This window comes from Festucalex cinctus, chromosome 6 (assembly GCF_051991245.1).
Source record: "Festucalex cinctus isolate MCC-2025b chromosome 6, RoL_Fcin_1.0, whole genome shotgun sequence".
Taxonomy (NCBI): Eukaryota; Metazoa; Chordata; class Actinopteri; order Syngnathiformes; family Syngnathidae; genus Festucalex; species Festucalex cinctus.
The window spans coordinates 13913752-13940811 of NC_135416.1; the positions used below are offsets into that span (position 1 = coordinate 13913752).

General features: G+C 39.2%; 1 protein-coding gene across 1 annotated transcript; it reads right to left on the reverse strand.

Annotated features, from left to right (window-relative positions):
• Window positions 1-1059: 1059 nt before the first annotated feature.
• tacr3a (tachykinin receptor 3a) lies at window positions 1060-25288 on the reverse strand. Its single transcript, XM_077524091.1, has 5 exons — window positions 24683-25288; window positions 19481-19669; window positions 19183-19333; window positions 6108-6304; window positions 1060-3249 (listed from the first exon to the last, which is right to left on the reverse strand). The coding sequence occupies exons 1-5, from the start codon at window positions 25048-25050 to the stop codon at window positions 2925-2927; spliced, it is 1230 nt and encodes a 409-aa protein (XP_077380217.1). The 5' UTR covers window positions 25051-25288; the 3' UTR covers window positions 1060-2924.
• Between the last annotated feature and the right edge of the window lie 1772 nt (window positions 25289-27060).

The window sequence follows — 27060 nt, forward strand, 5'->3', positions numbered from 1 at the left end:
AGTTATTGAAAGCTTTTTATTTCGCCGCACGCTGTTGTCGTGGCATGCACTTGTTTGCAAAGGAAAAAAATTCTTCTTAATGAAGAATTCTCAGTTGTACGAAGCAGCTAGAGCTACGAAAATTTGTAGACATATGTAACAGCCCAGAATGTACAAAAAAGTCTCTTGCTGCTTTGTGCTAAACCCAACAGGAAGTCCCGCAGGGGCCGGGCATCACATTTTGAGCTAAAAAACTCCTCTTTAACGAAGCATTCCCGGTTGTACGTTTCACCTAGCGCTATGATAATTTGGAGGCATACATAAGAGCCCACGATGTACAAAAAAGTCTCTTGGAACCATCTGCTAAACCAAACAGGAAGTCCGCCATTTTGATTTACGTCGGCATTTGTAGCCATTTTTTGTGGTCTTTCATAGGGGTCATATTTTCACGAACTCCTCGTACAAAATTCATCCGACCGTCTTCAAACTTGGTGTGTTTCATCTTAAGATGTTTAAGATGCAAAGTTATCGAAAGTTTTTTATTTTGTCACATGCTGTTGCCATAGCGATGCATTGTTTGCCAAGTAAAGTGCTGCTTATTTTTTTTTGGTCTATACATGTGTGAAAACTCATGAAACTTTAGACACACATCAGACTTGTCATGAACATGAATTTTTAGAGATTTCTTGTGCAATTTGCAATAAATCGCGCCCTCTATACATTTTTATGGAGCATTTCCGATTGGATGATTCAAGCGCGAAATAACTAAAGATGACTTGACTTGACCTAGATTTGTGAAAACTCAGAGGCATACCTATTAGTCTAAGACCTACAAAAAGTATTCTGTAGCCGTATGCTAAACCTAAAAGGAAGTCCGCCATTTTGAATTTATTTTGGGAATTGCACACCATATTTTGCGTTTTGATTAAACTTTGCACACACAAGGCTTGTCAAAAACATTTTAGATGGTCCTTGTCCTATTTGACAGTACCCCAACGTGCCAGTACCTCGACGTGCAAGTACCCCAACGTGGCCCGGGTTGCGAGGGCCCTTTATAGCTGCTCGCAGCTCTAGTTTTAACATGAATTTTCATCTATTTACAGCAGTGAAAGAAAGGAAAGCTACAGCATCAAAGGATACACACAGTATAATAGAATGATGTTTGTGTGAAGTTCAGGTTGTTTACTTCTTTTTATTTTTACGAAAAAATACATATTTCATCTTATACTTCTTCATTTACATGTAAAGAGCACTGTTCATGAATTCTGCAGACAACAGCAGTGACCCGACATTCATTTCCTCAGAGAAACACAGTATAGTTCCACACGTACAAAAAGTTCACAGTTAATACAATTGGAAAACAAACTTTGACATACTTACATACAATATTTACAATCATTGTTTTAATTGTGTAAAATTCAAGCCCAAAACAAATAATTGCAAGCAGGGGGCTGAGACGTTCCCAAAATAACGCTACACTTAACCTTTTGATGTTAATTAGTGTTCAAGGATTTTGCCGAGCAGGAGTTCACTGTTGCAGGGGACAATCAATCTGATTAGAGCGAAACTTTATGCAGTAAATTGCAGTATCATTTGAGCGACGAATTAAGAAGATTATGAAAATGTAATACACAAACACTTTGAATTGTACGTATAGACAGCGTATCATGCATGTGTATAGAATTTTCACATGCATGTTTCTTCATGTCATTTTGAAGCACGGCAGGGAAAATACTCATTTCGCAAGAATAATACTTTTTTTTTTTTTTTTTTGATTAAATTGGAAGTCAAGTCAAAAGAATTCCTTACAATATGTTATATGAGCTCCCACTAATTTTAACATGGTATTCTGATTAATTTGTGGAATATGATTTAAATAGCCAAATCTTCCTGCTTAACTCATTCACTCCCAGCCATTTTCACATAAGCAGTCCCGTTCGCTCCCGGCTGTTTTACTGGATTTTGACTGATTTTGCAAGGCCCACAGAATATTGTGTTCAATTGCTATAAAAGCATGGAACCTATCAAAAGGAAGATTAACGTCTCTTCTTTCATCAGGAAAAAAAAAAAAAGTATGTTTCTATCTGTTTCCGTTTTGCACCAATTAGCATTAGAAGAGAGCTAAGTTTCATCAGTTTTCACAAATCTATTCAAAATTGTAAGTAATTGAGCTTTTTTTCTACATGGCCCTGGTTGATCTCCTTTGCTCTGCTGCCACCTGCTGGCCGTTTGTGTAATAACTACCATTTCTGCAACCGTTCTTTGCAGTTGAGAGGCTGCATCAAAGCCTTCTGTATGCTCTAGCATAAAAAACAAAAACAAAAAAAACGTATAAATACGTCTTTGGGACACTTAGAACATTAACTCTTTGACTGCCAGGCGTTATAAAAAAAAACAAAAAAAATCCACAGTGCTAGCCGCTTTTGAGCATTTTAACTCATCTTTCAAGGCAAAATGAATATTGTTTGCCTTTACTACATATACAATGTGGCTACTCAATGAAAGATCGCATTCCATTCATTGGAATTTTACTAATCATCATGAAACGTCTTTGGCAGTCAAAGAGTTTTAAAAAAAAAAACGTATTTATACGTCATTGGGAGTAAATGAGTTAATATGCATCTCAGGGGGCGGCCATTTTGCTACTTGCTGTCGACTGAAAAATACAGTACAGTGCCTATGGTTCCACTTGTGAACGTCACATGATCAAAAAGAGAAGACAGAGCCTTGACGGTCGTTACCTGACCCCTTTGGTACTGTGATGTTATTTTCAGTCGACAGCCGCGCAAGGCAAAATGGCTGCCCCCTGAGATGGATAAAAACAGGTGGATTTTTCTGCTTAATTCATTTTCCACTAACACAATATTAATCAGGATACAAAGGACAATCAGCTTTTGAATTTGGGGGAGGGCGGGGTTCGTATATACGAGAAATTACAATACCACTCAAGAGAATTGCTCAGCTTGAGGATTCGGGGTGCCGCCATTTTGTGTTTTTATGCTTCCAATGCTGCAAGAGGCAGGCGTGTGGCGAGACGTGATGTAGCTTCTCTTCCTAGACGACAGGGACCACCTCCTTCCGGGTCCGCCGCCATCACCGTCGGCGGGATCGTAAACCACAACCATGGTGGTGTCCATTCTGGACAGCGTGTACATGCTGCTGCTCTGCCGGGTCGGGTGCTGCCGGGTCGAGCGAAGTTCCAACTCGTCGTAGCTGGACACCTTGATGAAAGGGCACCAGCGAAAAGCTCGCTTGAACCCAGCACGAAACCTGATGCGGTATCAGAGAGCAGAGAAAGCAAAACAAGTGTCACAAGGCGGGAGACTGATCAGAGAGTGGGAGAAAATGACAACACGAAGATAAAACTTCATGTGTGGCTGTTATGTATGATAATGTATTCTGCGGTCAATGACTATTGAGCAGGGCTCTGGCAAGATTTCAACTGAGATGCATAAGTAAGGAGGTTTAAATTGTTTTATTGTGCCCCCTGGAAAGATTTGCAGTTATATATCGATTTTTTATGTAAACACTGAAGCACCACTTTTGCTGTGACCAAACCAAGACAAATGTGGGGAGAAACTTTAGCTTGCCTATACAATGTAGTCCATTGATTCCGAACCAGTCTTGTGTGAGAGGTCATCAGGTGTTTGACTGGGAATGATCTAATTCAAATTTCAGTTTTAAGTGAGCGCAGGGGCGGAGAGGTGTGGTGGAACGTCAATTCCTGGCCAAATTGGCCACACATTAAGCCAATGTTTACATTTAATTGTACAAAAAAATAACTGTTTTATAATGAGATGCTGTCTGTGTCAGCTCAAACGTGGAAATGGAGTGGAGTACACTGACTTAATAAAACCCACAGAAAGCAGAACTTCTCCTTCTGAACATCCTATGAAGAATGCAAAAATAACAAACGCTATTGTTGTTTTTCCATGTTACAAAGATTTTATACATTGTATTAATTACAGATTTGTTGTTGGACAATGGCTGAATTGACACATATTTTTTTATTGTTATTTTTTGATCTGATGAAAATCAAACATCCCATCCCAAATTATTCACAAGTTATTCAGTCCTTAAACATTCAGTGAAAACTAGTCATTTACACTTACTACTTATTTGGAGCACTACTTTTTAACCTTTGCTTGTGTCCCATTATTTTATAGGGCTGTAACAATAAGGGCAATATCGTTATATCGTGATATTAAAACTGCACAATATCGTCGTCGTCATGTTCACGATATTTGAAAGGAACACACCTGTTAAAAAAAAAAAAAGTCAGGTTGATTTCCATTTATGCAGTTCTAGCACCCTCTGGTGGTGAGTTTTTTAGTGCTATTTAATTTTAATTTGTGATGTTTTGGTCCTTCTATGTTTAAAATCTATGCTAATTGTCAGATGAAGGAGAATGTAATATGCCTGTGAACCGATTCAATATGTGGAGGAACTCAAGTAAGCACCTCAATATTGTAATTAGAGATTGTAGGTGGTTTATATGCATTCCTGTTATGTACAAAAGCACAATATTGTGCTTTTTTTTTGGTATGCGCTCTTTTTTTGTAACAATATTGTGACCTTTTTAAAATATCACCAACCTCACCACAATATCGTGATAATTATCGTATCGTGAGCTTCATATCGTGATAATATCGTATATTGTGATGTTTGGATATCATTACATCTCTATTATTTTAAAGTAACAGTACTCTTACTTGAGTACAATTTTTGGCTACCCAACTCTGGTGACAGGCTCAACAATTAAATGTTCTTCCACAAGACGGCAGAAGTTACATCATGTTCCTGTGTCATGGTGATATTTTTATTTGTCAACTGTAAAATATTTGCCTTGGCTCAATAATGGTAATTTTACACTTTGTGACTCACTATGGCTCATCTGACCATGGAAGACTTGAACATTAGCTGCACTTTAGATGTTATCGCTAAACATATCACAAGTTCAACTTTTAAAATGAAGCACTTTTGCCAAAATATTTGTTTTCTGACCATTTAAGGCCCCGTACATCACTTCTGTGTTTGGCAAGCATCAGACTCAAGTCTGTGTGTAGAACAGCAGTAGACAATTGTACAGTCAGGGACACATAAAAACAAGCTAAAGTTGCATTTATTATGTGGAATCGAACGACCACACGTCACGTTTGTTTGTCATATCGTGCATTATTTACATACATGTGCAAACTACAACTAAAACTTAAACTTAGCCCATGTGATAATCATGCAATCCTCGAGGGCTTCCTCGCTAAATAAGCAACGATTTGTTATTTTTATCTAATTTGGACAGCAGTAAAATCGCACTGAATGTATGTAGCTTGAAAGAGTGCTTAAAATTAGCTAGCTGTAAAAATCAGTAATAATACAGTCATTCGTTAATTCGCTCACAAGAAAAGTAAATGTAAAATTAAAAATGTTAAATGCCTGTATGTAAATTTATATTAATTCAGATACATATAAGGTAATTTTTTTCACCTTAAATTTAGATTAATTGTGATTAAGGGTTAATGAGACATGTTTTACCAACTTTTGCAGGACATTTCATTTCTCAGAATACATTTCAAGGACCTTTGCCAAAAAAAGAAAAAAAAAATCTGGCATGTTTATGATACTTATGTAAATATATTCTGACATAAATGACAGTTTGTATAAAGGGAGAAGGGTGAATTATTGGCTTTGGCGGTGGTCTACGCTCTGCTGAGTGCCCTTCTCCTTTCCGAGTCAATGCTCCCAGACAATCCAACCAGATATAATACACTTAGCCCTTTCACTTTTCATTAGGATGCAATGATTAAAATCTAAAAATATTGATCGTCAAAGGACATATGAAGCTATATGTAACATAATCTTTTTGTGAAGCATATGATCTTAGTTCTTGCATTACTGTTGTGTAACAAAATCCAAATGCATGCGCGTGAGATAACCACACAACTGTACATCCCATCTCCCAATCTGTATTTTGCTATGTATTTCCTTAAGAGAAAAAAAAAATGTTCAAAAGGCTATCCAAGACGGAAATACATTTATGGTTTGTGTGGAATACTGTTGTAAAAAATAAATAAAACATCTGCACATAATTGCCGGAAACATTTACTTTGCAACTTTACACTGTAACTCACCTGCTGTTCAGGCAGCAGTAGATAATGGGATTGTACATGGTGGAGCTCATGGCCAGCCACAGCACAGACAGGTAAACTTGTTGGATGGACTTCCACTTGATCAGATGCTTGTTGAGGCCCGTTACAATGAAGTAGATATGATAGGGCAGCCAGCAGAGGGCGAAGGTTACCAGGACGATAATCATCATCTTCACCACCTGGTTTAAAAAAATAAAATGATAAAAATAATTTAAATTGTACTTCTCACTTTACTAAACAGAGATAACTGCTTAAATGTAACTAAAAAAAAAAAAAAAAAAGAAAAGAAAAAAAAACACTACTGCTATATTGTGTTATTGTTTTGCATCACTACAACCTGCTGCTGCACAACCCATACTGGATCCAGATCACCTCCCACGACCTATGTGTTAACAAGGCCATGTTTTCTGCTCCAACATTCAATCATGCGGCCGGCGCTCTGACACTCTCTTTCAACAAGTCTCTTCTCTGGATCGCAACTGTTTGATGCCTGGCAAAACACTCTCGGTGAATACCGTGGGCTTCCTCAGAAGCAGGCTACCGGAGACAAAACAGACATCGGCAGGTCCCTCCTGAAATGTAAACTCATGCAGAAACTTGAGCAGAAACTGACGCACCCGCCATTTTGACAAATGCTCACGACATTAAAACAACCAAAAAAAAAAAAAAAAAAGAAAAGCAGCTTGTGAGCCCTGAGGTGGTGGATCGACAGCTCCAAAGAAGTCAGTAAATTTTTAATGGAAAAGAAATGAAGACTTAAGAGTCAAGGATGCAGTTGCCAAAAGTCACATTGTTTTTTCATTCCAAAGCGACACCAATTAACGTGCTTTAAATCTTTGAACATATTAAAGAGTGATGCACCAATGCAGATATCAGTATCCGTGTCAAAGCAGTATTGCTGTCCCCTCAATTATACTTACAAATTTTAGATAGAAAAGTACACATGGACAGTATTTACAGTGTTACCTGTTGGCTGTAATAAAAGGTAAAAGTAAAACTACAACCCATGTGATGCTGAAGAATTTATTTCTATTTATTTTTCCACCCTGGCGCTGATGCTGCTCCCTCTACATTGTTCAAGTGTACTCCCAAGTACTTATTGCACAATGTCAATCTCTTTCCATAGCTTGAGTGGTGGTCCTGGTCCGCTTGAAGTCAAAAACTAGCTCTGTGCTCTGCAAAATGGATGATGAACTCGGCTCGGGCAGCAATGGAGGTGGCTGTCAAGCATGGTCTACTATCTTTACGGCTTTTATATAGTGGCTCTTAATGTTCGAACTGAACTACCACATAACTGAAATTCCTTGCATTAGAAGATACACTAAATTAAATTTAAATAGATTAAAACAAAACACATTTTCGTCACAATTGCAAGACAATATCAAGTATCACAGCCACAGGTAAGAGTAAAACACAAATGCAGTACACCAAACCGCAGTTGTTACTGCTAATGACTTTTTAATGCTTTTGAGGTGACAATTGCAGTGAAAACCAAGCGAGTCGGAACACAGATCAAGAACAAGTGCAAACCAACTGGACATGTAATGCTTCACAATCCACTGGATAGCGATAAGTCAATGAAACGTTTTGACACATTGCAAAAATGTATTGATACTTTGTCAAATCTGTGTCACTGAATACTGACACCTGCTAGACATTAAAAATCCCTACAGGCAAACGAGTTGACAGCCTCAACTGACACTGATTTGATGACGTTGTATAATGCAGTAGTGTTATTTTTCTTTCTTAAAGAGGCAGAGGAGGTTAGAGGCAGGCAAAGTTGTTAACGGGAGATTAACATCAGGAAGAGTGTTGAAGAGTCTTGCGTGAGAGCATAGAATAGAGCATAGAATGATTGAGCAAGGAGATGACAAAATGGTGGCTCATTGCTGATTTCAAGCACCTGCACTCCCAGGCGAACAGAGTGGCGAATGAGGTGGGCGGGGCTTACTGGCAGAGTTTGGCAGTGGAGATGTGAATGGAAAAACCCGCAAAATCCCGACTCTCTTTATCCTGTGGTCTGAGGTGTGTTAAGACCGGATTTGCCCTTGAAAAGGGTTGGTCTGTAATCTTAAATGTTAAAAACATGTTCATTATTTCCGACGAAAAATCTTCATGTGTTATGGAATTGACATCTACATCGGTTTCACTTTGGCAGAGGTAATAATAACAAGCATATAATATCAAGAAAATCATCAGAGTCATTGCTGTAGCAAACCCAAATAACTGCTTGTGAATTCATCCAGTCACTTACTGGACTATTCTGGTTGTCTACAATGTTTTGCCTTTCATCTGAGCTGTCTTCATCAGTTCACTGTCTACTATGCACAATTAGTCTGGAAAGCTGTCATCTTGTGTTAACGCACAGGTGTCACACTCCGGCTCTCGTGGTCGAGAGTCCTGCATGTTTTAAAATATGTTTCCCTCTTCCAACACACCTGATTCAAATGATGAGGGTCATTATCAGCCTCCTGCAGAGCTTGCTTATGAACTGTACATAGAACAGTAGGAAAACACTTTTTGTTCCCCTTGTTGGGTGCCGGGAACATATTAAATACAAAATCAGTATAAGTGCTCCCCTGCTTAGTACCACGAGTCCCCATGTAATCCGTGTTATGAGGTATGTGGAGGTTGGAAAATGTATGACATTAGTCCTCATATTAATACTATCCCAATCATATCTTCTCTCATCAGTGCAATATGGGAAACAGTCAAATGTATTCAACAAGATAATAATTCATTCAACCTGTCAGTCTGCGCAGAAAATGATGAAAGGATTGCAAAGAGTTTCAAAGGACCTGGCAATTGAAGATCAATTTCACTTTTATTCTGTCTAAATACATTTATATTTCAATTAGGGAGGCAACTGAACATCATCCATAACAGTTTATGAAAACTATTACCATACAAATTGCATATCTATCTTTCTGTGACACAATTTTTGTCTTTGCCATAACCTGTCTCTAATATTAGACCATACAGGGCATCAAAAAGAATCACACAATGAAAATGTTAATGATACAAAGAAGAAAACAAAAGGCAGCTAATTTTCCAAATCACTGACCATTTCATCTCAAACATTGGACTTTTGGTTGCATGGCCACCAAGCGTGTATTTTCACACGCTGGAACGTGAACAAATTCTGCACATGTACTTCCAAATGTCAATCACTTATGATCGGATTTAGTGGAAATGAGGCGGAAAATCTTATTTCACAGAGCTTGCATTTGTTATTATCATTAAATAGTTTATTTGTGATGAGCCATGCACTTTTGCACAGAGCCGATAAGTACAATTAATCATTATAAACAGCACACGAAAAATTATGTGCATAATAAATAATATAAATCATCTGGGTGCTATAAAGAAATGCCATTTAAGCATAACGATGGCCAATTTTATTTTGTTTGTTTCTGGTGTAGCTTTTGTACAGGATCAGTGACTGTCGTCCTTTCAGCAATATTTAATCTATTGTTGATTCCAGACCTGACACAATTGACATATTAAATTAACCCCGTGTCTCTAAAAACAATATTGTGGGTCATGTTGTAGCATTTAAGTTAGCAAGTACCACAGGAAAAAGTTGTGACATGCAGAAAAAAAATGTCCACATTTCTATCATGCATAATTGATGAAGTTGAATGGAAATATTATTTCAAAATTTTTGAGAAATAAAATCTGAAAAATATAGCGTCGCTGCAACAACAGCTACAAGCTTTTGGGCATATGTTCTCTACAAGGAACGTTTCATATTATAATCTAACCATGTTTCTTGACCTGTCTGGCACATCCTTGGTCTTCATTATGCTGTTGTTCACCGGTGTTCCCAACAAACCGCTTCACCGCATTTATAGTGAGAGTAAATTACACACAAGTGGACTGTGGTTACTAATGAGGTAACTTATGAAAGCAATTGATTGCACTGACTTGTATTGAGCAGGATCAGTGCAGGGGCTGAATACAAATGTGCAGCACAATTTTCAGGTTGATGTTGGCCTAAAAACTGTTTCAATCGGTTTCATTCCACTTCACAATTATGTGCTATTTTGTCTTATTCATTCAATATTCACAAAAATAAATGAAAACCCCCTATATAGCTTGGACATAATTTGAATTCCTGTATAATAATAATAATAATAATAATAATAATAATAATAATAATAATAATAATAATAATAATAATAATAATAATAATAAATCCTAATTATTTCATATAAATCTTTTTTTAAAGTAGTGAAAATAGTTACTTTGCCTGGTAACGAGTTACTTTTATTATGAAGTAATTCAATTACTAACTCAGTTACTTTTTAAGCAAGTCATGAGTAACTAAGGCTAATTACTTTTTTTAAAGTAACGTTCCCAACATTGTCTATCACACAAAATCTCAACAAAATACACTGAAGTCTGTGATTGTAAGGTCACAAAATGTGTGAATATGTTTTCAACATTGTAGCTTTAATTGTCTTTCAAAGGAGGAAGCAGTATTACACAGAGTAGCTGACATGGATTATTATTTTTTTATATTATTATTATTTTTATTTCATTCATTAAAAAAAAAGAAAAAAAAAAGAAATGATCACAGTACACGACACGCTACTCCAACATACAGCATCTTATGATAATGATGTCTTTAATACTGTTTATTTCATCTAAATTGAAATGAGGGGAAAACATATTAGAACCATACTGATTTGCTTTGTTGAATAAAACTAATGAAACTCAAATGCTAATGAGCTTTTTAATGCAGAAAAAGGATCCAGAGTTACAATGTAATTGACCAAAACAGTCTCAGGGCTTTCTCCACAGCTAGATTTATGTTCGTTCATTATACCAATAAATGACCACCCATTAATTATCTCGCAGCCAGAATGAGTCCCGCCATCTACAGTCTATTTGCAACGTGATACAGCGCGGAGAGACCGTTATAATGATACCTAAGTGGGCGGAGAGAAACAGGGGTAATGAAAATAAAATAGAATTTAAAAATAATTTTGTTATAATCCTTTGGGCTGAGATATCTTAGTCACTTTTTATTAGGTGAACTTCAGCCACATGTTGCAGTTATGGTGAGTGAGGATTTTAATGTATATTGAGTGCTTCAGTTGTAGTGGCTGGACTATGCTGTCTTTATTTCACATCATGCATTCAAACGTTTCTTTTTTTTTCTTATTATTTTTCGTCCAGATTCAACAGGGCCGAGTTGGCATTGTTGTACTTCATTCCGATTGCATCTATTTATAGTGTCAAGTCTTTCAACAAATGTACCTCATGTCCAAAGCACCCTTGGTAGCGCACTACTGCTTGCAATTCTCAAGTGATTATTCGTCTTTGTGAGGGTCGCTCTTCTGTTTGGGAACCACCAGAGGTTGGACAAGGAAGGTGAAGTTAAATGTTATATGTTCCTGCTTGGTGCTCTGCCAGGCACTGAGCTAAATTATATCATCCTGCTGATTGCACTAAACGATGATGTTTTTGGAGGAATATTATCATGTCTAGGGTCACGCCAGGGTTAAGTTTGAGTTCATGACCTGTTAAGTTGGGTTCAAGACCGTGAGGTCAAGTGTCTGTTATGTACTGAGGTAACAAGTGTCTGTTTTGAACTGATATAACTAGCATCTTGTTTCAACTGGTTTTAGGCTATGTGATGTTATGTGATGTCAAGAATCTTTAATACCTTTACCTGGTCAACAGCCGTTCAAATAATTCTATATCAGTCATGTTACCCACATGTCTAGCCACAACCAATCAGATCGATTCCTTGTCTATATAAGCCTCCTGAGAATTGTGTGTCTTTGTCGGATTATTACTTCTGTTACCACTGTCTCTCTGTACAACTCTTTTTGTTTCTTGTCTAGTCAAGTTTGTTCCATGCCTCTCGATGTGAATAAATAGTTAAAATCTTATTTGTGTCTGCGCTTTGGGATCCAACCTTCAGCACATCACACTGTAGGTCCAGTGAGCAAAGGATTGTTTTACTTGACAAATGTTTATAGTATTACCTGGCTGTTTTCAAGCGCTTTGACCTTGCATGTAAAAAAAAAAGTGAAAGAATTTACAGCACACTAGGCCTATGTTAAGACATAATGGGGTTGTAATTCAACCATTCATATGAATTAATGAGCCGTGGAAGCTTTCGCATCAAATGACCAGATTCAAAGTTCACAAGATTTGAATATAATTTCTCTCTTCTCTGTTTGGCATTTCTTTTTTTATTGGTTATTTATGATGCCACCACAGAAGAGTACCAGGAATACGTTACGGGAAATGTGATGACGATAGAGACATAAACGCATCATACGTGATAGGAAACCGGTACACTTGTCTCTTTCTGGTTGCTACATTATGAGCTAATAGTGTGTAAAACTGACATAAAAATCCTCCATACGTGTTCATAAATAAAGTATTATTTACATAAACAAAGCATCTGTACAGTGGTGCCAATGCCGGCGGATCCTGATTTTTGTTTTTATTGTTTTTCAGCTCAAGGCTCCCTGAGTGTCTTTGCCAATACGGTTGACTGGTTTGGGTGCTCGAGTAGTGTCATGGAGATGCACCTGGCGGAGTGACAATTTGGTGGCAGAAAGTCGATTTAAACTTTACGCCTGCTCAGACTACGTCTCTCGAGTACCAGCGCAGTTAGACAGCTGGTGGAATGCGAAAAATGTTAGTATGCACAGGTGGGTAGTAATGAGTTACTCAGTTACATGTATTTCAGTAATTTTTATTGAAGACAAATATACTTCCAAGAGTAGTTTTACCACACAGTGTGGGAGCATTTCTGCGGACACGTTGCTTATGTACAGGAAATGCAGCCCTGATTGAGTCCTGGCATACATGAAGAGAAAGAATTAACTGAAATATGACGTCTTGGTGCTTTCGCTTTCAGAAACTGCCACCTATGGTGATTATACTGGGAGGCAGCGCCGAGCGAGTTACGCCACAATTTGTGAATGGATTGTGCATGTTTGGGCTAAAGTGAAACAAATAAATCAGACTTTATGTTCAAGCAGTTACTTAGTACTTGAGTATTCTTTTCAGCAAATACTTTTTTACTTGTACTTGAGTGGTTTTTATTTTTTTTATTCTTATGATTTTTAAGTTTACTAGAATAATATTATTTTGAAGGAACGCTACTCTTACTTGAGTACAATTTTCACAATTTTGGGTACAACTCTACCCACCTCTCTTTGTATGATTTATGTATGCTTTGATTGGTCATGATTGAAGTCTGTTGTGACCATTCCCATAGTTTCGCAGATCTAACGGCCTGTCATCGTTTGCGAAATTACCATCATTGTGGTCTAAATTGCCTCCATGCAAAGGTATGCCAAGCTTTGCACAGGCTTTAGGATGATCACAAAAATAGAGCCGAGGGAGTCAGTACAATTTTTTTTTTTTTTAGGGCAATTGCAATGGTCCCTGTGCAACCCCTCCTTGAGAATTCACGTAATTGCCACCAAATTTGAACCAGGTATACTAGAAAGCATTTTCATCGCAGCGTGTTGCTTGGCGCAAATGTTTGATAACTCACCATCAAAAACAGTCTCTGACAGCTTGCCTCCGACAACTTTCGATCTCGACCGATGCGGTGTATGATGACGGCCCCGCACTGAGTCCATCCAATCATTTTCCATAAGAGGTGAGGAGATGATGAGAGGATGTTGCAATAGTTCAGATGATCACATCTCCAAATTGCATATAACAAGCCCAATTCTGAATGATATGGAGGGGGTCCAAAACTACCTGAAATTTACTAGCTTGTGCCTCCTTAATTGCTACAAAAATACGGAAGATAATTGATGAATGTGAAATTGGTTAGTGCCAATCATGAAAAAATATATTTTTTTAAAGTCCGAAAGGCCCGTGCCCTGAAATGAACAGGAAGTCAGACATTTAGTTTTTTTAACATTTCATATGCATGTTTGTAGAGAATCTCCATTATTTGTTTCTAAGTCACAACAGTAAGAAAACGATCACAGGCAATACAAATGATTAAATGTGGCATTGACTGACCCTTAAAAGTTGCTTCTTCAGCAACTGATTGCCCATAAACACCGAGCCTCAAGACAGGACTCCCTTGTCTAGTCATTATCCAAGAGCAGCAGGTCCAAAAATGCTCATGGGCTGCATCGCAATACTGCCACCGTCCAACACAGCATCAATTCACAATCTAACCAAGGAAACTAACCAAGTTGGTGTCTCACCAACACTCAAATATCCTCAAGGGGAAAGGTCAGCCCTGTGTTGCCTACAACAAGCAGTCCTAGACTTATAACATCATTAGTGCTGCACTCTGGGTTGACATTTGAAATACCAAGCCCTGGGCAAGGGTTGTGTTAGGTCTGTCTACCAGTGAAGATGATGAGAAATCACAGCCAGCAATAAATCGGTGACCAGCCACCTCACTGACCTGCCACATTCTCCCAAGAAGCGTGTGATGGAGGCAAAACGCAGGAACTCTATTTTTATAGACTACATTGGTAAAACAGGAGCACTTTCTGCCTGAATTTGTCCCTCCATCTACTTCATCAAGTGACCTTTGCTTCCGTAATCATCTTGTCAACTGAATTACTTCATGTAGTGAGTGGTTTACAGATGTGATTGCCTCAGGTAACATGATTAGCTCTCACCACTCTATAGCACAAATCTATCGAATAGCTTTTGGCCAAGTAGTATTTTTGTGCAACAATGCAGAAGTGATTATCGAAAATGTGCAATGACTGGGAGTACGTAACGATATAGAATTCATGTGAAATGTTGAAAATGTCTGTAGTTAGAGTACAGTTTCACTTTAGTGGTATTATAAAACAATCCTAATACGATTTTTAATTTACAAGCATGGCACATGCTCCTTTGTGTCTTGAAATTTTCTGAAACAATTAAAAAAAATGTGTATCCACGAGCAATAATAATAATAATAATAATAATAATAATAATTTTTACAGACAAAATGTCATGTTGAGCAGGTCGCGGAAATGGCTCTTGTAGTGCAAATTGTTGTCATCTCAGGTGCTTTCTTTAGCCTCTTCTCAGGGCATATTTTAACCTTGCTCTCGCAAGATGAATTCTGAAGCGCATATCCATCTGGATATTGCCAAGTTAGGCATACTGTATTTATTTCTGCTCAACAACTCGAACGGTAAAAACAGCAGACGTGGCCGAGAGTACAACACGCAACTTACAACAGAAGAAGTAAAATTGAATACGACAGGCAACGCACCACTTCCTGTGGTCGTCTATAAAATAAAAGCTTCCTTTTTACACAGGAAGTAAGAGAGTGATAAAACAAATGCGTAACAAACACAATGTCTATTTTCAGAAATTAATGCCTCAAGTTGAGGGAACGAGCATCTTGATAGGTGGGCACACGTCCCTAATGGCCAGCATTGAAGGTGCATATGTGATTATTATTATTATAATTGTTGTAGTCGTTATATTTTAGTTGTTAGAATCACAAAAACAAGAAATTACTGCTTTTACTGATAGAAAAGCACAATTAGTTGGTCGAACTGTACCAAGTCAATAGACATAATGAAGTGGTGAGCAAAGTAGGAGCAGCAAAAGCTTTTAAAAAAATAATAAAATAAAATAAAATAAAAAATAAAAAAAAGACTATATAATCTATCTTCACGATTCCTGCTGGTATTTTACAGTCAGAGTGCTCTTTATTTTGCTCATCTTGGCTTGAAGCATCTTTTAACCTGTGCCTTCCTCTCATTTGTGGTCATGTTGCACAGTGCCGTTTTTTTGTCATGAATGTCATGTTGGATTTTTTTTTTTTGTCCTGCAGGCTGAAGTCAGAGTCGGTTACAAAAGCAAGAGCTGCCTCGGGCAAGACTCTCAAGCATAATAAAACCAGCTGACCTAAAGCAAATGTACACCTGACTTTTGGACAAAACAAAACACGACACACACTGCGAAATGTTCAACATCAAAAATGAAAATGCCCACTCAGTGACCTGCACTGAAATCTCTAATGCTATTGTTCAAAGCCAACACTGCAGATGAACTATTGCACTGCTTTTCCCACTAAATAATAAATGCATTTCTTTGCTGTTTTGTCCTGGAAATGATTTATTGTTTGTGTTTAATCCAATTGAATCTCTTTTGACAGCTTGCCTGAGGGGATTGAGTTACATGCACAATATGATAGTCTGCTACAAATTTACCAGGTTTTGCTCAACACACAGTTGAGTGTTGAACGTTTACATACTTCTGTCAATGTTACTTTAACACCGGGTAGTGTGGATGCAGATGGACACTTTGTCGGTGTTCAAATGAACATCACAGGTGTTCATTCAAACCATCATATTTGCAGTGAATCAAAATGACGTTTACCACATCTGCCTCGCAGTCAGCAAATCCTGATTTCGAAACTTGAATATTGACCTCCTATATGGTATACTTCCGCTTCCTCCTATATTCCAGAAGTCAGGTTAATTGAAAACTCTGAGGTCCAAACTATAGGTGTGTCTTTATGTCATGTACCTTGTAATTGCTGTTGTCTGGTCCAGGGTCTAATTGGCCTCTCTCAATTTGAGATAACTCAATCGATAGATGGACACATTAATTAGCACTACTTCAAAAAAGGTACACTTAAAAACGGCAGCTGGAGCCCAGGAAAAAAAATATAATTAGTGGCCACTTTAAATTATATTGTATCTGTGTTATCACCAAGTTGTCAATCAACAGACTTAAAAGCGAGTTATCTTAATAGACATTAACATGGCGTAAAGCTGTTAATTACATCTCGTAGGAGTCTGGCATGCCATTATGAGAAGATCAATATTTTAACAGAGAAATTAAATTAACAACACCTGAGAATTAAACTGACACGCCGAGGGAGTAAGAGTCACATGTTGTCCTTGGCTGCTTCAGGCTTTTCCCAAATCTGAGTGGGAACAAAATGTGACTTGTATGAAGAAATAAGTGTCAAAACGCTGAGCAGAATTTAACAACGACTTGCTTGTGGAAGATGCTGCATGTTTTGACATTTAGTTTCTGATACAATTGACTGATTAAGATTGCTACTGACGATGAGTTTAGAACAGAGGTACGCAAGTCCGGTCCTCGAGAACCCCTATCCAGCCTGTTTTCTATGTTTCTCTCCACCAACACACCTGATTCATGATCAGGATCGTTATCAGGTTTCTGCACAGCTTGCTGATGAGCTGTTCATTGGATTCTGCTACATTGGCAGGAGGGAGACATGGAAAACAGGCTGGATAGAGGATCTCCATGACCAGACTTTGGTCCCTCTGGTTTAGAGTGTGTTATCCACTATTCTCAAGTCATACTTTTTTCTTTTTTTTTTGTCTTGAGGAGGCAGGAGAGCCATTTTCTGCAACAGAGTGAGTGCGCTGAATGCAATTAGTCCACCATCTTAACTCATTGACTGCCATTGACGGAAAAAGACGTCAAATAATGCATTTTTGCTGGGCTGGCAGTGAATGTGTTAAACACAATGTGCCAATATATTTTGTGATTATATTGCAGCATCTTTTTTTCCTTTTTTTTTTTTTTTTTTTTTTTTTAAGGCAAATGTTTAAAAATCCATCAATTTTGGTTACATCTCATCTTAAGTCATTGACTGCCATTGACGGAAAAAAACGTCAAATAATGCATTTTTGCTGGGCTGGCAGTGAATGTGTTAATTGATTTAAATTGTCTTCCCTATCTGAATGTGCAGCTTCAGTAAGTGAGGGAGACAGTTGAGAGGAACAAAGCCACACTCATGTAGGATTTTAAACACACTAGTGGAAGTTGATGGAGAACATGAAAGGGAAATATTCCACAGTACACAAAAGAGTCACGTAATTATGAGAAAAGATCACAAATGCCCACCATGCAGAACCAGCTGCTATGGTGAGCCCAGAATGAGGACAGGCTAACATTTTTGGCCAAGCTGTGTAAATGTTACCTGGCTGTCCCAATTGCAAGCACACCAAGAGAGGTGTTTTTTTTTTTCTCTCTCTCTAGCTGGAAATAATGAACAGCGGCTGAATACTTCACAAATCCTGCAAGTCCTGCAACCCCTAGTTGCTATGTCTATGCAGTTAAATGGCGTACATGTTCTTAACCTTTTTTTTTTTTTTTTTTTTTTTTTTTTACCTTGGGGCCCAACTGGCCCATTCAGAAATTGTGATTTACGTTGACTTATTGTTTGTATTTAATAACTAAATTAAATCTAGTTGAGGTTTATAAAATCCCAACCAAATCGCATGATACAACTTTACCGGATCAAGAAGATGTTTTGCAATGAAAAATAAATTTAAGAGATGATTTAAAAAAAAAATAAAATAAAAAATAAATCCTAAAAAATTTCACACGTCACACACACATACCTCAAGTTGTAAAAAAAAGACAAGCAAAGCTTTGTTAAATTTTGTATTTATCCTCTTTGTTTTCTTCTATGCTCTTATGATATACTCATTCTGGTTGACTGTTAACATGTTTTTTTTTTTTAAAAAACATCTTGTGTGTGCTGACAGTCCGTGCTTGTGTGACGTATTGTTTAAGTGACGTCAAAGTCGGGCAGTATTTGGCTAATTGTTGCTGTTGAAGCTTGGCATGCATCTAAATGAGCTTGAAAAGGCACCTCTCCATTTTTGTAGGCGTGTTCTTATTTTAATTCAATGAGGCAGTGTGGACAGATTTTTTTGATATACGGGGAAGGGGAACTATTCGGTTTTAAAAATACCCTGCTACATGTGTACAAAGCGTCAATTGAATTCTACCTGCGGCCCACAGTTGCAAAACTGAAATTACTTTGCATCCCACTAGATGGCGCTCGCGGCCCAATGGTTATGAATCACTGGCGTAGACTCAAAGAATATAAGGAAGCTCAATCTGTAGTAAAGTTTTGCATATATGCAAATAACTTTTGGTGTCTGTTGCCCTTTACACGTTTGAAAGCATCTCAGAAAAGGAAGCGACTAATTCTAATGATTAAATCATCACTAATCTCCACATGTTGACAATTACCCTGCAACCTCGTGAGTCACACTATCAGAATTTCTTCATATATGGTACACATTTCTCCTTCAAGCATGCTCACCTTTCTTTTAGCTCGCAGCTGTCCATGATAGTTGTCAGACGAATCTCCAGGGATTGCCCCTCCCCACAGAGTGACCCCCACGATAGAGTAGGTGATGCCCATCACTACCAAAGGCAGCACGTAGACCAGCGCTGTCACTATGATGTGGTACCTTCAGGGACATTTTTTAACAAAAAGGAATGTCAACGTACAGCTGCGTTCTAACATTTAGCAACATAGTGTTGTGTTTTTTCCTTTTGATTTTCTAAACGAACGTCACCATGTTAATGTCTCAGGCTGAATAAAAAACGTTGCTCACATGACGGGGTCGTCCTCCATGCGAGGCCATGCCACGTAGCACAAGGTCCTGCGAGGCAGCACTCGAATTCTGGAGAAATAGCAGAGGGGAAAGGCCAGAACCACGGCCAGACTCCAAATGCAGGCGATGACTCCGGTGGTGGCCTTGGCTGACAGACGCGGCTTTAGTGGGTGGATAATGGCCATGTACCTATGGGGTCAATAGTCACAAGATTTAGTGACTCATAGGATAATTAATACTTGACATGCATTTCTTCAATAATTGGTCTTTATGTGGGAATAGACAGCTTCATTTGATCTGAAGCTGTTTAATGGATTTATCAGAGCCTCCAAAATAAAACGAACCTTCAAAGCAAACCAGGCCACGCATGCCTTCATGGACTTTAGCCATAGTGTCACACAAAAGTAATTAATTTGACACAATGGTCACAACACACAGGGTCCCTGTTCGTAGAGTTCACCCACTTGAATTCCGTACAGGCAACATGGGTTCATTTCACACTCAGTGACGATGTGACTGCGAGTGTAAGTGGATGTCAGCTTCTATATGTGTCCCTTGAATGTTTGGTAAACAGCCCCAGATATGGTCCCAAAGTCATCTTAGATAGGCTCCAGTTCACTGTGACCCTGAACAGGATAGGATATAGGGGGAAGAAAATGGATGGATGGTTGCACATAATGCCGGCTTCCTTTTGTGTGATGTAAAAATGTGACCATGACTCTCCAGAATATCAAGCACATTTGTCTGCTCGTTTTTAACAAATGAGCGCTATTCACAGGGTTTAGGGGCTCTTCAATGTTCACAAATATTTTTTCTTATACATTATCATTTAGGACATAAAAGGGAAATGTGCAGTTTTCAAACATCAAAGACATCTTTTAATTTTCAATCTCCAAAATGACATTTCATGTAAACAAACTGCCCGTTCTGATGCCTTTTCAGTCAAAAATGTGTCTTTACGAATGACCTTTGAGAATTCTACTTGATTTCCAATTGCCCAGGCTGACATTTGTTAATTGAGTCTTCATAAAAGGCCACTGACCTGCTTTCACCTCGGTGTCTGGAAAGCAAATATAATCTATTTACCAGTAATTAAAGAGTCATGTCAGAGTGCATGTCAAAGCACTGTGAGATACTTTTATTGCACACCAACCACATGAAGATTATTAAGAATATCTTGAAAAAGAAGTCAACCCCCAAGAAATGTCTTGGCAATAATACAATATCTTCTATGCAGCCCTACTAGTCTAACTATGGTATTCCGGTTCATATTGTGTTAGTGGAATGTGAGTTAAGCAGTAAAATCCAGCCATTTCTATTAATATCAGAAGGCGGCGCGTGACATCACAGTTGATCGGGACTCAGGTAACAACCAATCATGGCTTCATTTTCCTTCATAACTCATATTCCACAAATGTAATATTAATCTGAATGTCATGTTTAGACTAATGGGCTCACACATAACATATTTTCAAGAAATGTTTAAGACTGACTTCCCCTTTAAAAACTACGAAAAGACACAAATGCACTCACACAATCACTTGAAGAATTGTTGGAACACAAAATACAGTAATTCCAAAACAAAAGACATCCCAGAGGCAGATTAATGACCCCTGTCATCTTTAAATCTCAACCTGACATCTTCATCATGCCAGCGACACAGAGTGCTTTAGGAAAGCATCCCATTTGAAAGCCTGTCACTGCACCGTGATAATAACAACTCACAAGCACTTTATCATTGTCTGGTGTTTAAATAGCAGCAGTTACAGGGAAGAGCGAGGGAAGATGGTCGCCCTCCAGTCAACCTTACTTCACAAGATCACGGACTTGAAGAGTTAGGGACGGGCAGCTAATAGGCAACTAACGATTCAATAAACACTGAGCCATGCCGTCGACATAAATTTCTATTTAAGATTTTTCATGTTTTATTCTGAGATTTCCCCCCATTTTACTTGTATAGGCCTACTACAGGTTTATCAGCGTTTTTTGAAGATTTTTTTTCCCCTAATTAAAATTTTTTTTTTTTTTAAATTAAAAAAAAATAACAAGTTTGCCTATCCCCAAGTTAGAAAATGCCAGTTTTGAACTTATGTTGCAGTTTTATTTATGTACGTATTTATTTAATTTCTTTTACTCTTCTTTTTTTTTGATCTGTTGAAAACACAAGCACATCTGATAATCTCCACAGTCCAAATAAAGCAAAAAATGCCAGTTCCCACAACCTTATTAATGTTCTAGTTTAGGGATGGGCCTAATATTCGAGGAATCAATTAACTGATCATTAAGCGCTCTATAACATGGATTTTATGCAAAATGGAGTATACTATTGTGTGTCTATGCAACATGACATTCATGCTATGGCACAACTCTCTAGAGTAGCAAGTTGAGTTAGAGTACTTAAAGGGGCTGTCTGCCGGTTTCACTCAGGAAAATGCACTTCTCAATTCATAGATATGGGCTTTTCATAACGTGTGGGGGTGATTTTGTCCTAAACCCCCTCACCCCCAGCCTGTATTTTGCCATTTTGTGTTTGTTTTGTAAACAGCGGGCCGTTTATGTGGAAAGACAGTGTTTACACCCCTCCAGCCAAACGCAGGGGGGGGGGCTTATTATTACGGATTTTTTTTTTTTTTCCACGTGTGAATGAGTGAGTGAAAAAAAAAAATCATGCTTGCATGCTTTCAAATTGGCGCGGGAGTGACGTCACGCAGCTGGCACGTTTGCGACACGCCACCCCCCGCTCTGTGATTGGCTGGAGTGGTGTAAACACTGGCTTTCCAAAGAAACGGCCCGCTGTTTGCCAAACAAACACAAAATGGCAAAATACAGGCTGGGGGTGTGGGGGTTTAGGACAAAATCACCCCCACACGTTATGAAAAGCCCATATCTATAAATTGAGAAGTAGTTTGTTTGTTTGTCTGTATTTAAAAACTGCATTTTCCTGAGTGAAACCGGCAGACAGCCCCTTTAACAAAAGCCACTAACTAAGCTAATTCTAATCAATATCATACTAGCATACCTGTTTACTATGATGCAAATGGGCTTAGATTTGTGTTCTATATTGCACAAATACAGGCGAGCAGGCCAAACACATCCAGGCATGCTAGATGAGCTGTCTGAGCAATTGGGCGCACAAACTGTGACTGCACCCCTGAGCTAAGTTTGGGTGGGGTTCGGCATCGACCTCAACAGCATACAAACTAGCATCTGTGCAACAACTAGCTTCGATTTATTTGACTGGCTGGCTGATTCCACAGCAATGTTACTGACTCAGAAGGAAGCAGACATGATGCTCTTTTTTTTTTTTTTTTTTTTTTTTTTAATCAAAGATACAGCCACATAAAGGTGAAAGCAAGGACAAACTGATGGCTGATCATGAACTGTGGCCTTGTGCCATTTCAAGAGAGTGGAGAGCGAGGTCCAAAAATAAGCATAACCTGGGGTTACATCTACACACGCAGGTCACGCGGAAGTTCTTTCCCTTTATTTTATTGATGGAATCGGAAAGACACGACAACACAGGAGACCGTATACATGGAAGCTGCACAAATCAAAGTGAGCTTGCCTGTAGGAAACAGATTGTTCCCTCTGTGTGTGTCAAGGAGGACAACGTCTCACGCCATATCCCATCAGTGACGCACACAAAAACGCACATTCTCACTATGATAATGAAGTCATCATCTTCGTATTGAAACATGTCGGATGACGCGATAACGCTATTCATGCCGAGTGGAAAGCGAGTCTGATAGCGATCGCCACATGACCTGAAGCCACAGAACATAATGGCCAATGAGGATGGGCATAATAATTGATTAATTGGATGATTGATTGTTGAGCATTATGTTGACTTGATTGTGTGCGATGGATGGCAAAAGGGAGTGCACTACTTGGCAGCAGCGAACTGACGTGCTGCTGATTCATTCTCTACTTCTTTGCGAGCTAAAAAAGAACATGCCATCGCTTTAGGTATAGGAACTTCATAACATTTATTTAATCAGTCCCGGCAAGGGCACATATAAACAACCATTCACACCTATGGACAATTTATTCTTCAATTAACCTATCATGCATGTTTTTTCGAATGTGGGAGGAAACTGGACTGGACTACCAATAACAAAACCCACACAAGCATGGGAACAACTTGCAAATCGCCTACAAGAAGGCCGTCACCAAACTGTGAGGTAGATGTGCTAATCAGTCACTCATGCACTGTGCCGCCTACTCCTAAGTTAATCATGGAAACTGAGTGAATGCCCATCCCTTGTTCACACGCAGTCAGTCAGTGCCGACTATGAATTAGTGCCAGCGAAATGTAAAAATAATTGTGATGGACGGCCTCATATGGCAAGTGAGAAGGCGGTCAGTCACACTTGAAACTGGCTCCCCTGCATGATAAGCACTATAGGCTACAATAGGCATGAGCAACCCCACCGTAGCTCACACATCTAGTATGAGAACAAATTGTAAAACACATTTGCCAGACACCCTCCAAAGAGCAGCTTTCATGCAATTTGAGTTTTTCTTTTAAGCTCAAGATTCCATTTTAGAGCCTCTGTTGATGAAAAGCAGCAAAGCCCAGGGGAAGAATGGGTGAAGAAGATATTGAGAATTCATGCTGAGATTGAATTGACACAATTTGGTTCTTTCTTTCTTTTTTCCCCCCCTTGACACACTTTGGAGTTTGAAGTATTTATGTGCTGCTGTGATCTTGCCTCTGATGGGCTCACTTTCATATGGACAATAGAATTCCTCCACTGTTGGATGGCAATACCCCTACACAAGACTGTCATAATATTAGGTACACATGCACAACTTCCATCCATCCATCCATTTTCTTGACCGCTTATTCCTCACAAGGGTCACGGGGGCTGCTGGCGCCTATCTCAGCTGGCTCTGGGCAGTAGGCGGGGGACACCCTGGACTGGTTGCCAACCAATCGCAGGGCACACAGAGACGACATGCACAACTTAATAAGTTATTTATTTATTTTTTTACAAAGCTATTGAGAGAGATAATTTGGTTACAATTAATTGCACCCTAAATAAAGGGGCAAATAAACACCTCTCAGTACGATGCACCAATCTCCAACCACAATAATAAACATATACGTATTTATATATATATATGCATTATTATGAAACTGTTGTTTTGAACCTCTACTGAATATTATGAACGACTGGCGATACTATGACGAGCACGCACCTGTCCACGGCGATCGCAGTCATTGAGTAAATGCTGGCGAACACGGACGTGACGGGGAAGAAGTTGTGGAATTTGCAGTAAGCCTCCCCAAAGTACCACTCCCCGTGCGTGGCGTAGACGAAGTTGATCAAAGTGTTGAAGGCGGCCATGGAGGCGTCGGAGAAGGCCAAGTTGAGCAGAAAGTAGTTGGTCACCGTCCTCATGCGCTTGTGTGCCAAAATGATCCAAATGACGATGAGGTTGCCGAACACGGCCACGGCCAGCACCGAGCTGTAGGCGACAGACCAGAGTGCGACGCGCCACGGCGGCTGCACAAACTGGTTCGTGTAGTTTGATGTAAGGTTCGAGCCATTTTGGGAAGCTGCCATTCTTGTCTCCTTTCCTCCCGAAGGGAAAAAAAAAAAAAAAAAAGGCGGATGATGGAGCTACCAAGAAAGACGCACGGCAAAGTGGGACTGGAGAGGTTTAGGTACCGCATCCATAATAACGAAACATCGTCCTCCCATTTGATTGCTGTCTCCCGGATAATTTCTTGTCCAAACGCGGCCGTTCCGGACGTGTAAGTGTGCGTAAATGCCTGTTGAATTGGACTGTGAGAGCAGCAGCAGTTGACGCCGTGCGCACTCGCTGACGCACGAGTGGAGTGGGCACACAAACCGGTGGAGATTGATCGACACTTGTGGTTGTTTTAAACTTCATGAATAATAATTGCAAGCAGGACTGCATGCGCGTTATCACTCAGCGTTGTCTTTAGTTTGTTTTCAGCCCACCTAATCTCGTGTGGGCGCAGCCATACAGGATATTGAAATATTCCAGGTGTGTGTGTTGCTTCACCCCTTGGCTGCAATATCAGATGAATAGTATGGATACAAAAAAAATCAAACTCTCCTTTTTAGAAGGCTGGCCATGTCAACACAAACACAAGGATTTTGGAGGCACAAACAAATTGCTATTTTTGTTATACATCCATCTGGTCAGGATGTGTGTGGGCCCCCATGGGCACTGATGACAAATTGTGGCCACCCTCCATTTAAGCCATAGATGGTACAATAGTTACAATAAACCTTAAAGGCAGGGCACTATATAAATACAGGATATATTCACATGAACTCTTTCTCAATCTACACCTCTGGGCTTCTGTTAAAGTGTGGTGGTGATTTTTTCAGAGGGGGCGGGGGGTGTCTGCAGAGAGGCCGGGCGAATTTGTCGGCTGCATGACGTCACTCTCGCGGAAACTTGACTTTTGTGTGAGTGAGTGAGTGAGTGAGTGAGTGAGTGAGTGAGTGAGTGAGTGAGTGAGTGAGAAAAAAACACTCACTCACTTTTGTGCGAGTACGTGAAACAAAACTCGGTGCGTGCTGTCAAGTTGCCGCGGGAGTGATGTCATGCAGCCGACAAATTTGCCCGCCCCGTCTGGCGACAGTGAGTGACACGCCCCGCCACCCCCCGCTCTGCGATTGGCTGGAGGGGTAAACAACTGTCTGTCCACAGAAACGTTCCGTTGTTGACAAAACAAACACAAAATGGCAAAATACAGGCTTTAGGAAAAAATCACCACCACACATTAACAAAAGCCCAGAGGTGTAGATTGAGAAGGAGTTCATGTGTATATATCCTGTATTTATAACCCTAACGCTAAACCTGCACGAGAACCAAAACAGAAAAATTGCCACTACATCACCGTTTTCGTTATTTTCAGTTGAAAACATTCGCTTATTCCCTCTTGAGGTTGAAAATGCCACCCTGCTGCTTTTGACCCTTTTCAATCTCAACCACTGGTGAGTCACAATGACCTGTCTTTGCCTTTGTGTTTCAAAAAGTAGCACAACTCCATTATGCTTTCACGCTACATCATGGCTTGCTGGGCACTGGGCAGTACTTTTATTTTACTGAACCGCAGGTCTGAGTAAAAAAAAAAAAGCAGCAGGCAGGATGGACGTCATCTTCATGAATAAGAGTCATGAATTGCTGCACACGGTGTAGCACAGGTGGCATAGTAACTGTTGCTTCCATTCAAAAACACAAAGGAAGCAGTGAACCACAATTTAATTGATGAGGTTTGTGCTGTGTGCCAATCATCACTGCATTCTGAAAAACAGTCACTACCTGCAGTCAATATTCGGGTTTAGGACAAAATTCTGGTTTCTGAAAGATTCAGAATAACCAGAGAAATTCGTTACATGGTAATGTGATCAACGCCCGTCTCTAAACCGCGACACATGGACAGCGCTATGACGCAAATACATGTCATTTCCGCTTTATTATGTATCATCGATAAGACATTATTTTCATATCACTCACCACATTAATAAAGAAGTCGTTTTCTCCTTGCTCCAGAAGTTTATTATTGCACTGCTTTCACCATTTTTGTTTATTTC

Coding starts and splice junctions, on each gene's coding strand:
- tacr3a (XM_077524091.1), bottom strand. CDS start 25,050: ATGGCAGCTTCCCAAAATGGCTCGAACCTTACATCAAACTACACGAAC. Junction 6,305..19,182: donor AGCTGCGAGCTAAAAGAAAG/GTGAGCATGCTT, acceptor TTTTTAAACCAG/GTGGTGAAGATGATGATTAT. Junction 3,250..6,107: donor TACTGCTGCCTGAACAGCAG/GTGAGTTACAGT, acceptor ATACCGCATCAG/GTTTCGTGCTGGGTTCAAGC.